The 13580-nt window shown below is 44.5% G+C and overlaps 1 protein-coding gene across 1 annotated transcript in view; it reads right to left on the minus strand.

Moving 5' to 3' along the window:
- kcnq3 (potassium voltage-gated channel, KQT-like subfamily, member 3) overlaps positions 1–13580 on the minus strand; it is a gene marked incomplete at its 5' end in the record, with an annotated part of 71215 nt that overhangs the window by 2044 nt on the left and 55591 nt on the right. The window contains 12 exon segments of the mRNA XM_030752594.1: positions 1143–1230; positions 1409–1504; positions 1590–1721; positions 3483–3588; positions 3683–3882; positions 10106–10132; positions 10280–10374; positions 10482–10577; positions 11252–11362; positions 12082–12255; positions 12678–12850; positions 13312–13438. Coding sequence (XP_030608454.1) covers positions 1143–1230; positions 1409–1504; positions 1590–1721; positions 3483–3588; positions 3683–3882; positions 10106–10132; positions 10280–10374; positions 10482–10577; positions 11252–11362; positions 12082–12255; positions 12678–12850; positions 13312–13438 — 1425 coding nt within the window.

Consider the following 13580-nt stretch of genomic DNA (forward strand, 5'->3'; position numbering starts at 1 on the left):
CAGAGAGCGAGGGAGGAGCCTGGGCCAAGGTGGAATCGAACCCAGGCCTTCCAGATGGTCCGGTTTTTGTGTCTGCGTGGGTTTTCGCCGGATGCTCTAGTTTCCTCCCACAGTCCAAAGACATGCAGTTACTGGGGTTAGGTTAATTGGTCACTCTAAATTGCCCAAAGGTGTGAATGTGAGTGTGGATGTTGTCTGTCTCTCTGTGTTGGCCCTGTGACAGTGATCTATATCACTACAGGGGTCTGAAAAGTTGCTAAATCTAGCGACAGAGTTGCTAAGTTTGCAACACTGAGCTCTAGGAATTTATGTTTAATGGGAAGCTCGAAATTGTCATTTGTGCTCCCCTTTTCCACTTCCTCCCTCGCTTTAATACTGGTCCCTATTTTCCTTTCTGTAACAAATGTGCACAAGACCGTTGTGAGATCACGCGTGCACACTGTGAACAAAACTGGCCCCCCCCCCCCCCGGTGGTAGATTGTGGTGAAATACTACTATAGTGCAGCGATATAGTGAGACAAAACAAATCAGTCTGGTATCAGCGGCAGCGCAGTGTGTGCGTCTGTTTGCTAATTGCTGCTATAGCGAAGAGTTCTGATAGCGAGTTGACCTCAGCAGGGCGCAGCGCCCAGCGATCAACCGCTGGCAAGAACTCTGGTGTAATATTACTGATTTTACTAAGAAAAGCATCTAAACAATAAACCCCAAACCACTAAAATAATAATCCTAACACTCCTTCAGCCAGACAGAGTGCAGCAAGATGCAAGTAAGAAAATGTCAGCACAGGAAAGAAGGCCAGCACAAAATCATGAAAGTATTTTATTTAGCGTGGTCTAGTTTGTCTCGTTAAACAGTGGAAGATGGTGTGGTGGTGGAGGTTTATGAACTCTTTTTGTCTTGCTGTAAGAGTCACTGCATGCCACAGGTTTGAAATAAAGTGTGAACTGCAAGTGTGATAACAATATAGGGATATTCGCTATTTGGTTATGCCAGATGGGTTCAATAGATCTGTTCATAGTCTCTAGCTGAAGACTTGACCAAGCCTGAGTTGGGGGAAGCGTGTTGTTGCCCTTTTGAGACGTTTCTCTTTCCCCCACTATGAAGGCCTTTGACTTATTACTTACTTACTTACTAATTCTTACCTGTCTCTCCACCCTGACAAATCTGCCCATCATGCTTTGGTCTTCAGCATCTGGCATGGAGGTGGCTTTGGCTAGGAAGGACTCATGCCTAAAACAAAGGGACATGGAGTAGAGGTGGACTGCACAAACACTTGTTATGTAAAATTGCCTAACTGCTTTAGATAAATTCATAGTTATAACACTTTAATGACAATAAATATCAATCTTTATACTAAAGTTGGGATTGTTTTCGAACATTTTAGCCTTTTACAACAGCAGGACAGTACCTGGGTGACTGATTGGACGGGTAAGTAAAGGGTGTTTTCTGAGTTTTCTTGTGTTTCGGGGTGAGAGGAGGTCCAGGGGCAAGAATCATGTCAATCCTTGAAAGAAAAACAATGAGCATGAACAACAGAAGCTCCTGGCTTCACTCAGACGATCGCCATTGTCTGTAAAGTAGTAACTCACCTTGTCTGGAGGTATTTAATTCTACAGAGCATGTCCAGGTGTCCAGCAGAGTACTGCTCGATCACATCTTTGACATCATAAGGCCTCAGAGTCTCCTTAAACCGCTTCTTGTTCAAGAGGAACTGCATGATCCTGTGGGACAAAAAGGTCACTTAAATACTGAAGTGACCTCTTCGAGCTTAAAACACAACAACATTCATACATCAGTGGTTCACATTTCAACCAGGACAGTCTGCATCTACCTTCACTGTATATGCATGTTTTAATAATCATACAGGAATCAAACAAATGCACATAGCTTTTCATGATATGAGCATTTAACTGGTTTAGATCACTGATGTATCCGATCTAAGCAACAGCCCAACAGACTAATGCTCGTCTGCTCTCCGTTACCCCTCTCCCACCGACACAGTAGAGAATCTAAAATAGATTACACACTTTTAAATAAAGAAAAGACTGGTGCAGGTGCCAAAAGATGGCAGCAGAATGACACCACAAAATTCCTGGAGCCAAGGAGGGAGCCACCAGTGTCCACGGGAGGAGCTACCACAAGAAATTCCTTAATTATTCAGTTGGCCACATTGGTTTTTTTGTTTTTAACTAGTAGCACCAGGACCGGTACTGGCACCATGTTGGTGTTAAACAGGTTTGTGACAGACAGCTAAAACTTGATTTAAGATCCCATGTTTCAGTTTACCTACACAGAGAGACTGATTATGGGAATTCAACCAGTCCTACAACAAACCAAAAGCACATTCCTCCTGGTCAAACTCAAATAGTGATTGGCTGAAAGGCTGAATCACAATGGTAACGTCATCAGTTACAATTAATCCAATCTACACAGAAATCTTTGGACTTTCCATCTTGTGCATTAGATTAAAACCGTCATCTTTGCGTCTTCTGAAAAGGTTCTCGTCCACTGCCACCCACTGAGCTCCATCCTTTGTCCTACAAAGCTCCCACTTTCAGCTGACTCTTCCCAGAGTCAGCGACTGCTGCTGCACAAACTCCAGTGTTTGGCAGAAAGTCTTGGGTCCTGAAACTAAAACCCTCCAGATTTGAGCATCCTATTCAGGAACCCATTCAGCCCTGATATAATGGAGTGGAAGGAAGCAGCACTTTCACAGGGTTAATCACTCATCTCGCAGGCCCTTGCACTAGATTGAATTCCTGCATTATGTCAGCTGTGTGGCCTATAGATTTACCAGTGCACTGTCAGCATGTGTGAGTTATGCAGCACTCTCTGGTTTACACAGTGTGTTGAATTTTGATTCCTGCAGAGTGTTTTGAAAGCCCATCCAGGGAGGACCAATCACGCATTGTCAAGTATATTACTGTAGCTGTTCTAGATATTTGACAGCATAAACGAACATTTTGAATCAGCACCAACTACAAAGTTCTGTTTTCTGTTCTGACAGTTTGTTCAGCAGGTGAAAATGAACTGAGCAGTCTGAATTCTAACTCATCCGTGCATTTAACCTCTTTACATCCACCACGTCACTGGCACCTCGTTTAGGGTGAGGGTTAGAGGTAGGTTTGATGGTTGGGTTTGGTAAACATCCACCTGTTTTTTTTTTGTAGAATTTCCACCTTTTTTAAAGAGCTGCTAACAGAAAAACTACCAAAATAAATTTCCTCCTTTCTTTCACCCAGCAGTGATGTCATAACGTACTGATACACCCAGGAGGAAACATCTGCATCGTCTGCCTATCAGCAGACAAAGAAACCAGGATAGTTCCCAGTTCTATAACTGATTTTGGATGAGCTATGCCCATCTGCTCTTCACACTATAACACCTTTGTCTCTTCTTATCTGTATCAGTTTGTGCTCATAAATTAATTGGGTTTAATGTACATCATGACTTTAAAGGAGCACAGAGCACCAGTTCCTGACCTGACTGCCCTGATGACCAGTTTCAGTGTTGGGATCATGTCCTCCAGGAGGATGTCTGGGGGAAAGCCCCGCTCCTCTAAGGCTGGATCTGCCACCCCTCCTGCATCTGAGAGAAAAACACATTAAGAATTTTAATTCTTTGTACAGAAAACTAAATCTCTCTGAGCATATCCTTGCTTTCACTTTCATGAGTTTTGTACCTTCAGAGCTCTGGCGGAGTGTGTTGGCCTTCATGCGGAAGGCGGTGCGGAAGCGTTCTCGGTTGGTGAAGCCGGCGGGTTTGGGCTCCTTGGAGGGACTCTCTTCGATGGAGTCCGTGTTACCGGCCAGCTTCTTGACCGCCACTACAGATGGTCTTGAATTGGGAAGGCGAACCCGCTCTAGTAAACTCAGTTTCTGGCTGAAGTGGGACAGAAGAGAGAAAACAGAGTACGGACCAAGAGGAAATCATGTGATATAGACTACTTCACCAAGCAGCAGCAAGTGAAGTCTTCATCACTCAAGGTGGTGACCAGAGAGTGTCAGCTGTGTTGATCTCTGATTGCCAAAGTGCTTTTTTTGATCACTTTGCTTTAAGGAGACCAGAAGAGATCTAGTCATCCACGCCCCTCCCTGAGCGTTCTTCCTGTTGAAAGGGAGTTTTTCCTTCCTACGGTCCCCAAGTGCTCATAAGGTGTCATGTCATTGTTGGGGTTCTCTCTCTTTTACTGGAGGACTCTACCTTACAATATAAAGTGACTTGAAGTGACTGCTGTTGTGAATTGACACTATAAATAAAACGGAGTAAAGACTTCACTTAAAATATGAGTAAAATTCTGCTGAAATCACAAATCCAGCTTTGGACCTTCAGGTTTTCTTGCACAGTCCCTTTATCAGTTTTTCCTGAGTCCAGGTTCTCCCTGGTCTGCTGCCTCAGTGTAACAGTGCAGCTCTCCTGGCAGAAGGAAGCCTCAAAGAGCTGTGAGGAGATTGGTCTCCTTTATTGTCCAATGGCTGACAATATTTGGCAGCACAAAGACGAGAGCTCCCTGGGTAAAATAAGACTCCTGTGTGCCTTGGAAGAGGGAGAGAGGCGGGGTAACCGGAGCCGACAACGGCCCAAACAAGGCCTCTGAAACGTGGAGCATTCTCAGCGACTTTGCTCCCACAGCGGACACACAATATGAGCCTCTATGTGGCCTCGAGGCAGAATAGAGACGGCAGATTACGGCGCTGAGAGGCCGCAGAATAGGAAGCTTTAAAGGAAGAGAGAATCTCTTTCTGACTGCTCCTCGGCCGAATAAAGAGCAGAAAATGAGATGTGATTATCCCGTGGATCTCTAAATGAGGCAACACAGCAGGCAAAAAAAAAAATGATGCTCCTTATCTCCCACAGCTCTGCCTTCCCGAGACACACATGTTGGTTCATAATACCTGCACAAAGCTGTGAGATCATATTAAAAGGTAATTTCAGTTATTGCAAATATGGATCCTATTTCCTCTCTGTTAGGATAAAATGGAATATACCAGGTTGGGAACAAAATCTAAACCAATTTACTTGGAGGTAAAACTACTGATTTTAGCAACCTGAAAAAAAGCAGGTATAAACGTTCATTTTCCAAATGTGTTTGGCTAAACTGGAGGTTTGTCTCTCCTGTCCATCTTGACCTGTTTTTTAGGCCAATGTCTGATATTTAGTTTGGCATTAAAATGTTTTTATTACCGTACTGCGTCTATCAAAGGCTCAACATGAAAGCGTCACGGCGATATCTTCAGATCTAGGCCTTTGGTCACCCTGTGAGAACTTTCCAAAGTTGGCCGACCAACAACAGCAGGACTAAACGCTACAGTGTCAGAAATGTGGAATCATCATTGCAGAATCTGCTGCTGTGACTTCCATCTAGTAGCCAATGGATGGAAAACCAAGAGGAAACCTGCCAAAAAAACCCCACTTGAGCCAACCTGCCAGACTCCCGTGTTAAAACGGTCATGCTCCTGGATTTTTGAACCCTGTTTGTGTTTTTGGTTTTTGTTGTGAGTTTGGTTGTTTAGGGCTCTTAGGCCCCGTTTACACGATAACATTTTCAGGTGAAAACGGTAAAGTTTTGTCGTTTACACGACAATGGCGTTTCGAGTCCCTGAAAGCAGCACGATTTGAAGACGGGTTTCAGAGTGGAGGGATTTCGAAACGCTCCTTTCTCCGTCTCTGTGCAAGCAGCTAAAACACTACGTTTTGGAAACGGGAGGTACTGGCACCTGCGTACTATGGTTGAGACTCCTATACACACACTGCCCCCTTGTGGCCTGGCATGGGAGACTTTGAGAGAGCCTTCAAAAGTACATCTATTTTTTCTCCAATGTCCCTTGCAGGGCTCCGTAGTTACCTAAATATGATTTGAATGCTAAATATTTGATACTAGCACTACCAGATACAGCACTAACATGAACTAATATTGTTATATAGTACCTAGTTGGTACAGCTGTCATTAAAGGAGGGGTAAAAGGGACAGTTTATATTTCAATAGTGGAGGAGAAATGGACATTTCCTAAAAGTGATACTTGAGTAAATGTACTTAGTTACTTCCCACTGCTAACAAAAAACAGATTTATCATAAACTTCACAGATTGATGATGATACTTTATTGATCCCACAATGGGGAAATAACAGATTGTCTCAGATTTAACAAACTGCATTTGTTTCTGTTCTTAGATGAGAAACTGACCTCACTTTGGTGCAGTAACAACGTCCTCACTCTGAAAAGTGTTCTCACAAAGTTAGCAAAACGACAACAAAACACACACACACACAAAATTATATCTCAGACTCAATTTTGTGTCAGTGCTGTATTGAATAGACCGCACAGTATCGCTGGAAAACTCAGATAAAAAGGTCTAATATCACACTCTGCAGGGACACACACACACACACACACACACACACACACACACACACACACACACACACACACAGTAAGTAGCTTATCAGCCTCTTGTTGGACATCGTGGCACTGTTGTAGTTTCTGGCCGTCATCCACCTCTTCGCTCAGAGCAACAAGATAATGTCAGAGTGCTAATTTCCCAGCCGCTGATCCTAAAAGGCACTTAAAACTCTCTCTGCCTTTCACTGCGTTTGACTGCATCACTCAGCGTCTGCCTACATCTCTGCACCATCACTGGTTTCCACTCTCAGTCTACCTCCACCTCTCTGTCCCATTATTTCCACTTCTCTGAACTATGTCCTGCTAAATACTACAAATAAAAGCAAAATCATCATAATTGATGTAACGTAACCCTCCGGTTCAGCCTATAAAACAGACACCATTAACAGGAGGTGGCCTGACCTCTCCTCTGCTCCATCAGAGCCGTTTCTGCTCAGCAGCTTTTAGTCGCAGTAATTTAATCCAGAGTGTTGAACATGGAGGCCGTGAGGCGTCGGAGCAGAACGCTGTAATGAGTCTGTAACGCCACCTCTGCTGACTAAACCTGATGCAAGTCAGCAGGTGTAGCAACAGGAGAGCATAGCTCATATAAAAGATCCTGAAATGTCTTTGTCAGGCATTAATGATGAAATTAGAGTGCAATAAATCAATAGAATAAACAGTTAAAGAAATCAAACCTATAGCTGGTTATATACTCTACATTTATGTGTGTATTGAACTGAAAAGGCTCTTATTTCCCCTCCTATACACTGTAGTGTCAGTAAACCTTAGAGGCCCATAATGGATGGTGGGTGCTGTCCCTTTGTCCCTGCTCAAAAGCTGAACTTTCACCTTTATGTCTCTGCCTGGCCCTCCTCCATCTCACCTCCTGATGCCAATAATTCTGAGTAAAAGCCCTCATTTAGTCCTCTGCTTGGGAATTAATAAGTCCTGCTGTCCTCAACAAAGGAGACTGAAAAAAACTGAAATCTTACCAAGACAAAGCCAATAGATTTTTAGCAATAGAAATATACAGTATCTATTGTTGCCATAAAATGTGGAAAGACACAGACACATTGACTGAGCCCATGTGTCTGTTGGCCAAACCCCCACAAACATGGCATCTCTAGAAAGCCTGGTATGTCCTCTCAGCAGGACTCAGACTGAATAAACTGTGCTCGAGGTCTCAGACTCATGCCCCCCCACAGGTGACGGACTGATCGATGTTAGGAGGATATGGATGACTATATTTCTATTTGGAAGTTAGGATGGGCAAATTGGCCCAGACAGTTTCATGTACACACCATCAGATATGGTTTCTGAATGGAGTGAGTACCTAACAGTAACCTCCAGGTCTCAAAACTGAAGCTAATGCTCAGGTGCCAGAAACTGCAGCCTTTCTAATGTCCACCTGAGGCTGCCTCCAGGAGTCAGTCAGTCCCCATAGACCCCCATGTTAAACCTGAATATGTTTACAGCCTGATACAGAAAGGAGTTTGGGTCTCTATAGATAGTTTAAGCCTGAATTTTTATATAACATCCGTTTAAATTGTATCAAGCCTTAAATTCTGGTATAGTTACAGATGTTTCGGCTGTGAGTGCAGCTAGCTGTCTGCCTGGGTTAGTGCCAGGCCTCAGAGGTTGGGCAGACTGTGGCTCACCTGTATTACCATGTGCTCTTACTGCTACCTCTAAAGAAATTAAGCACAATCACAAAAGCAGTAACATCGTTGCACAGTTGGTGACCCCCCAGCAACCACCAGTGACTATGAAAAGGGTGTGTTCCCTGAGTGGATTCTGGAGGTTGGTGAAATTGGTTGTTCAGAAAATGTCCTCGTGATTGCTTTGGTTGCAACCAGATTGCTGGAGTCTCCCACAGTTTGCATGGAATATGCAGACTTGTCTGCAAACACTCACCAATGACTTGCTGAGTGGTAGCGAAACTGCAGAAAGTGTGACGCAGTCAGAAAACGTTCACCTTCAGAGTACAAGTTGTGCCTTACTGCTGCAACCCCGACGTTTCAAAAGGCAGCTTTAAGGCGAATGGTATCTGTTTCTGTTCTGTTCTTGTATCTTCTATACAAACTGCAGCAACCTGCCAGCAACCAAAGCAATCCAACAAAGTTTCTGGTGCAGCACCCAACTGGTGAGTGTGCACCTACACACCAGGGGTTGGGAGGGGGCAGTTCCTGAATGACTTTACAGTAAAAAGCAGCAGAGACGTTTTCATCAACAAGGGATGATTTTTATGTTTTTATAACTCATCCATATACTCATCTATATCCATATATTACTAAGGCATAAAGTAAAGGGAGTGACTGCTATGACTAACAGGTGTAGTGATAGGTAATGTAACCGACAGGTGTCCCCTGGCTTCACCTGTGCTAATGCCACTCACTGAATTTGTCTTGCTGAACTATCTGACAAATAATAAGCTAGAGTTCATCCAAGAAGTCTGCACTTCAGTTTTGATGAGTGAAATTCTGGTATTTTATTAGTCTGTTACTTAGCACTGATTAGCAGGCATCCGTGGCTTTTTGTTGCATCCGTACAGTTTATGGATACAGTTTGCTAACCTAGCTTGTTAACGGCAGCCGAGAACTTAGAACGGCATCCTCTCATCCAAATATGTTCACTTCTGGGTCCAAATAAAAAAAAAATACAACATGGTTGCATCCAAAATAATATAATGGCTTCAGAATGTGAAATCAAAAACCAATGGGTGAGGTCACTGTAGCTAGTTCCATCTTTTATATACAGTCTTCTAGAGACAGTGCTTATTTAAAGGTTATCTGTAATCTGTATTTTAGGGTAGCAAGTCTTCAAATCTGTTTATAGTTGATTACTTCAAGAGTTCCTGAATGCTTCCATTTACCTGCAAGGTGGAAGGAAATAAGTTCTTCCTGCAATTTACTGACCCAAGCCTGAGGAGTTAAAACACAGAGAGTCTGAACTGTATTGAATGTCTCACTCAGATGGAACGCTTCAATGATGAGGACTCTTTTTTGGGGGACATTTGAACATCAGATTGTATCAGTTCATCCTTGAGTCCAAGTGAAGGTTTATGCCAAATTTAGAGGACTTTGGATGCACGCCCTCATTTTTGCAGTCAGTGAAGGCACCCTGTGGGATGCACTGCTCCAGATGTGTGCATTTTTCATACCCTCGGCCTAAAATGTAAATATGAGAGTTTATGTAGAATCGTTGTGTGTCGATAACCGCAGTGACGCATCTGCAGCAGCTCAAGACAGATCTCTCCCTCAAATCAAACACCCTCCGTCAGAAGACTTTTTGATGTGGAGACTCATTAATGTCGCTCAGCAGGACGGAGAAAAATGAAAAGTCAACCCCCCAGACCTCTTCTCAGGCCCTAATTACAAGATCTACACTGTCACTCATAATTGAAACACAACTAATGGACTCACTAATAGGTTTTCAAAGAAATCTCTCAGCTTAAATGTCATTAAAGCAGCTGATGTGGAAGGCAGCGCGACACGTGGGCGTTCAAAATTCATACGTCCCACAGCCATTAGCCCCGAGATTTATCCGAGTGCTGAATTAATACAGGAAGCTATTTAAAGGAGAGCAGGGTGAGATATTCTAGGAAATGTTCATTAGTCTCTCCAGCATGCGGGGCTAATTAAAGGCCCGTCACAAAGCATTTACTCTAGGCACCGCTCTGTGTGATTAACTGTATCTCTGCAAGGAGACCAAACAGTGACCTACCTCGCCATGGCCTCCAAGGTGTCCTTCCTGTGGACGGGGAGAGAGGGAAGGATAAAGTATGTGCATGTAAGGCGGGGCTTAAATACCCGTTCACAAAGACAAACACCAAACCGAGATAAAAACCACACTGTAAAACATCAGTGTCATTTTGGCATGCGCCAATTTCAAACTTACCTGAAACAGGGAAGAGAGATGACAGTTTCATAAAATCTCCATGTGGCAATAAGGTCTTCCCTGATTGGATTGGTGGAATAATATCGCCAGGCAGACTTGAGAAAGGAAGACAGGAGATCAATCAGAACTTGAGTCCAGAAAACACAGAAAGTCCCAGGTGGACCGAACAGAAAGACGCTGATGCTGTCAGGTAGCGTCTCACCTGGATGAGCCCTGCAGCCGGATGTCTGCGCTTCTCAAAGTGCTTCTGTCTGTGCTGCTCCTGGACCTTCAGGGCCAGGCCCGAGCCCAGAATACCCTGCAGCCAAAAGCACAGAGAACTCAGCCTGCTGCTTCTGGATCCAGCAGGGTGCTACTCACAGTTAAATTAGCCTTCCCCTGGTCACAGCATCACTTCCCACTGAAAAGGCTAAAGGTCGTGATTTAACACACAGAGCTGTACTGACAGGCATCAAAGGAAAGGTACTATTGATCACCTGTTATTGGTTTTATTAATAATTTCCATTCAGCAGGCTGTTATCCTGCTGCTGAACACAAAAACTGGACAAAATGTCTGCAGAACATCTTGGTTAAAGTCAGGAAAAGGTCACAGTTTGGCTTAAAAATTCATCCTCTCAGCATTAAGCAACAAAAGCAGATACAGGTTTACACGTACTTATTCACACAGCTGCTCAAATACTTCATGACTGCATTGTTTTTTTGTAACACTGATTGCAGCAGACGGACTTCTGGTCTATAAGGAGGCACGGGCGGAGATCTGCCACCTGTATCCACGGGATTGATTGCAGCTGATAACAGACTTCACTAATTACATGCACTTTTTTGCTACACTGCACATTTCTGCTTCATAAATAAAGGTCAAATTCACAGATTTTATAAAACATGAATCCTGGATTCATGGCTCCAAATTATTTTTTAATCTGACTAAAATGAAACCCGTGAGCAGTAAACGGTGCAGGAGAGCATACTCACTGCAGGCAAAGCGAAGAAGGAAACTCCAATGAGAGCAAAGGTGCCGGCTAACAGCCTCCCAGCCCAGGTTTTTGGGGTTTTGTCCCCGTAACCGATGGTGGTCAGTGTGATCTGCAAACGAAGAGAAAAATAAAACGTTCACTGACAGGAAATCTTTTAAATTTAGTCCTCGACGTTCATCACAACGAATTCAGCGTCCTCGCTTCAGCAGTAATGTCTCCGTGGAGAATCTCCCCCCTCTGTGACCTCTGCATCAATCCATTAAAAGGCTCTTCGGTGTTTCCCGGGGTCAGACGACCACCCCAAGCAGCAGGCGGTGACAGTGGAGCATCCTGTCGAAGGACGTTTTGGCCGTGCAGATGCTCGCTGTCACAGAGTTTGAACTTTTGGCCCCTGCGGTTGAAGGACGGTCGCTTTAATGAGGCATCGGTGCTTCTCTTGCCAGAGGCATTCATTAAAGCTCAAAGCGCTTTCAAACTGGATTCACCAGAAACCGTCGAGTTGTTCCACCAGCCTCAAGCACATTATTAGTAACGAAAACCTGATTCCCCCCCCTTTTTGGCAGAAGTCCCAGATTTGAATTAAAGCCAAAATATTATCAGTTGATGGTTTAGCCGGGCACCATCTGCCCACCGAGCTGCAGCCAAATCTACGCTGAACTCCAAACTGACACTCAGACGAGCATTTTTCTGAATTTGTTTTCCTGAAACAAAATTTCCACCGCAGAACTGGTGGAAATATGTCAGTTAATTCACCGAGTGCACTTTTAGGGCTGTGCGGTTGGCTCCATAAGCTTCAGGTGATGATGCAGCAGTTTTTAATGTACGTACCAGCCCCCACCACAGCGCATCGGCGTAGGTGTCAAAGTCTTGCTCCTTGGGCTGGGCTGTGGGGTTCTCGTGGTCGGACCCATTCACAGAGGCGTCATCTTTCTCCACCAGGTAGACGAGGAAGGATGCGAGGATCAGGGACAGGAAGCCGATGTACCAGGCTGTGATCAGCTCCTGCAGGAAACAGGAACAGTGTGTGAAGGAAATCTAGTTTTTATTTTTAAACCAATAAAAGACTGTTTACATGGAAGAGCTATGAATTCATTATGTTTTCACAGCCCAGCACCAACTGCCAGGGCTGAAAAATGAAGCCAAGAACTGCAGTTCCTCTACCGTCCACTAGGGGCTGACTCCACTGCACATCACCTGAGACTTCCAAGTACTTCCAGTCATCTCAGAAACTCACTGCTCATGCTTTGAGTGACACCGAGCTCCTCCCAGAGAGCTTTTTCTATATCCAGACCTTTGATGCAACTCCCCTTAAAATGCTCACACTTCAGCTCAATTCAGAGTCCTCTCCTGCTTTGTTTTTGCTGATGCATCTCACGCTGCAGTGTCTGCAAAAAGCAGGAAGTGTGCCTGGGTCCAACGCTTACCTTACTGTGTGCGTAGATGGCGGAGCCCAGCAGCTTCCAGGTCCCTCCTCTCCGGTCCATGCGCAGCATCCGCAGGATCTGCAGGAAGCGCAGGCTGCGCAGGGACGTGGCCAGCACATTTCCCTGGTTCCGCACCGCCACCACCGGCACCGAGGCAATCAGCACGAAGATGTCTGAGGCCGAAAACACAGCAGCAGGCAAAACCTCACATTAAAGACGGTCGGGGACAAGCTTTCTTCGAATCTAATGAGTCTGACCCGACACGCCGATTAAGTCGTCTTTGTGGGATGATGAGCTCCTAACAAGAGCTGAAAATAAAGACGCTGATGAAATGCTGGTAATACGTTTAATTAGGATTGGTTTCCACTCACACAGACAGCATCAATGAAAACGTTTCCTCAGTCAAAGTGCTGCACATTAAAACAATATTAGATGTAAACTTTTTGGAGTGGATTATTAGCAATAAAAATGTATTTCATGCTTCCGTCTTATTTTGTTGCCTAATCAGTGATGACAGTGATCACTAATCAGGTTTCTACTCAAAGCTGTCTCAGTCCACGGTGACTTTCAGCACTGCATACTGAGAAAAATCCTCCTCTTCATGCTTGATGCTCAGAGCTTTTTACCTCCTTACCTAAAATGCACAGGGGTTTGCGAGCGAACTTCAGCCTGCCCCTCCATCCTTTGTAGCGACAGCAGCAACCCGCCGCCCAGATCCTCAACGCAAACTCTGCTCCGAAGATGAAGATGGCGAAGGTCTCCTGCACGAGAGCACGTCCGAAATTCATTCAACGCTTGTTTGGGTTTTTTTCCCATACACTGAAACTGCACACTGCAGCAACACAGACTAAAACTCAAATGTTTCAGCATAATTGAATTAATACAGCACCTGTTGGAAACACC

The sequence above is a fragment of the Archocentrus centrarchus genome, chromosome 17, assembly GCF_007364275.1.
Source record: "Archocentrus centrarchus isolate MPI-CPG fArcCen1 chromosome 17, fArcCen1, whole genome shotgun sequence".
NCBI lineage: Eukaryota > Metazoa > Chordata > Actinopteri > Cichliformes > Cichlidae > Archocentrus > Archocentrus centrarchus.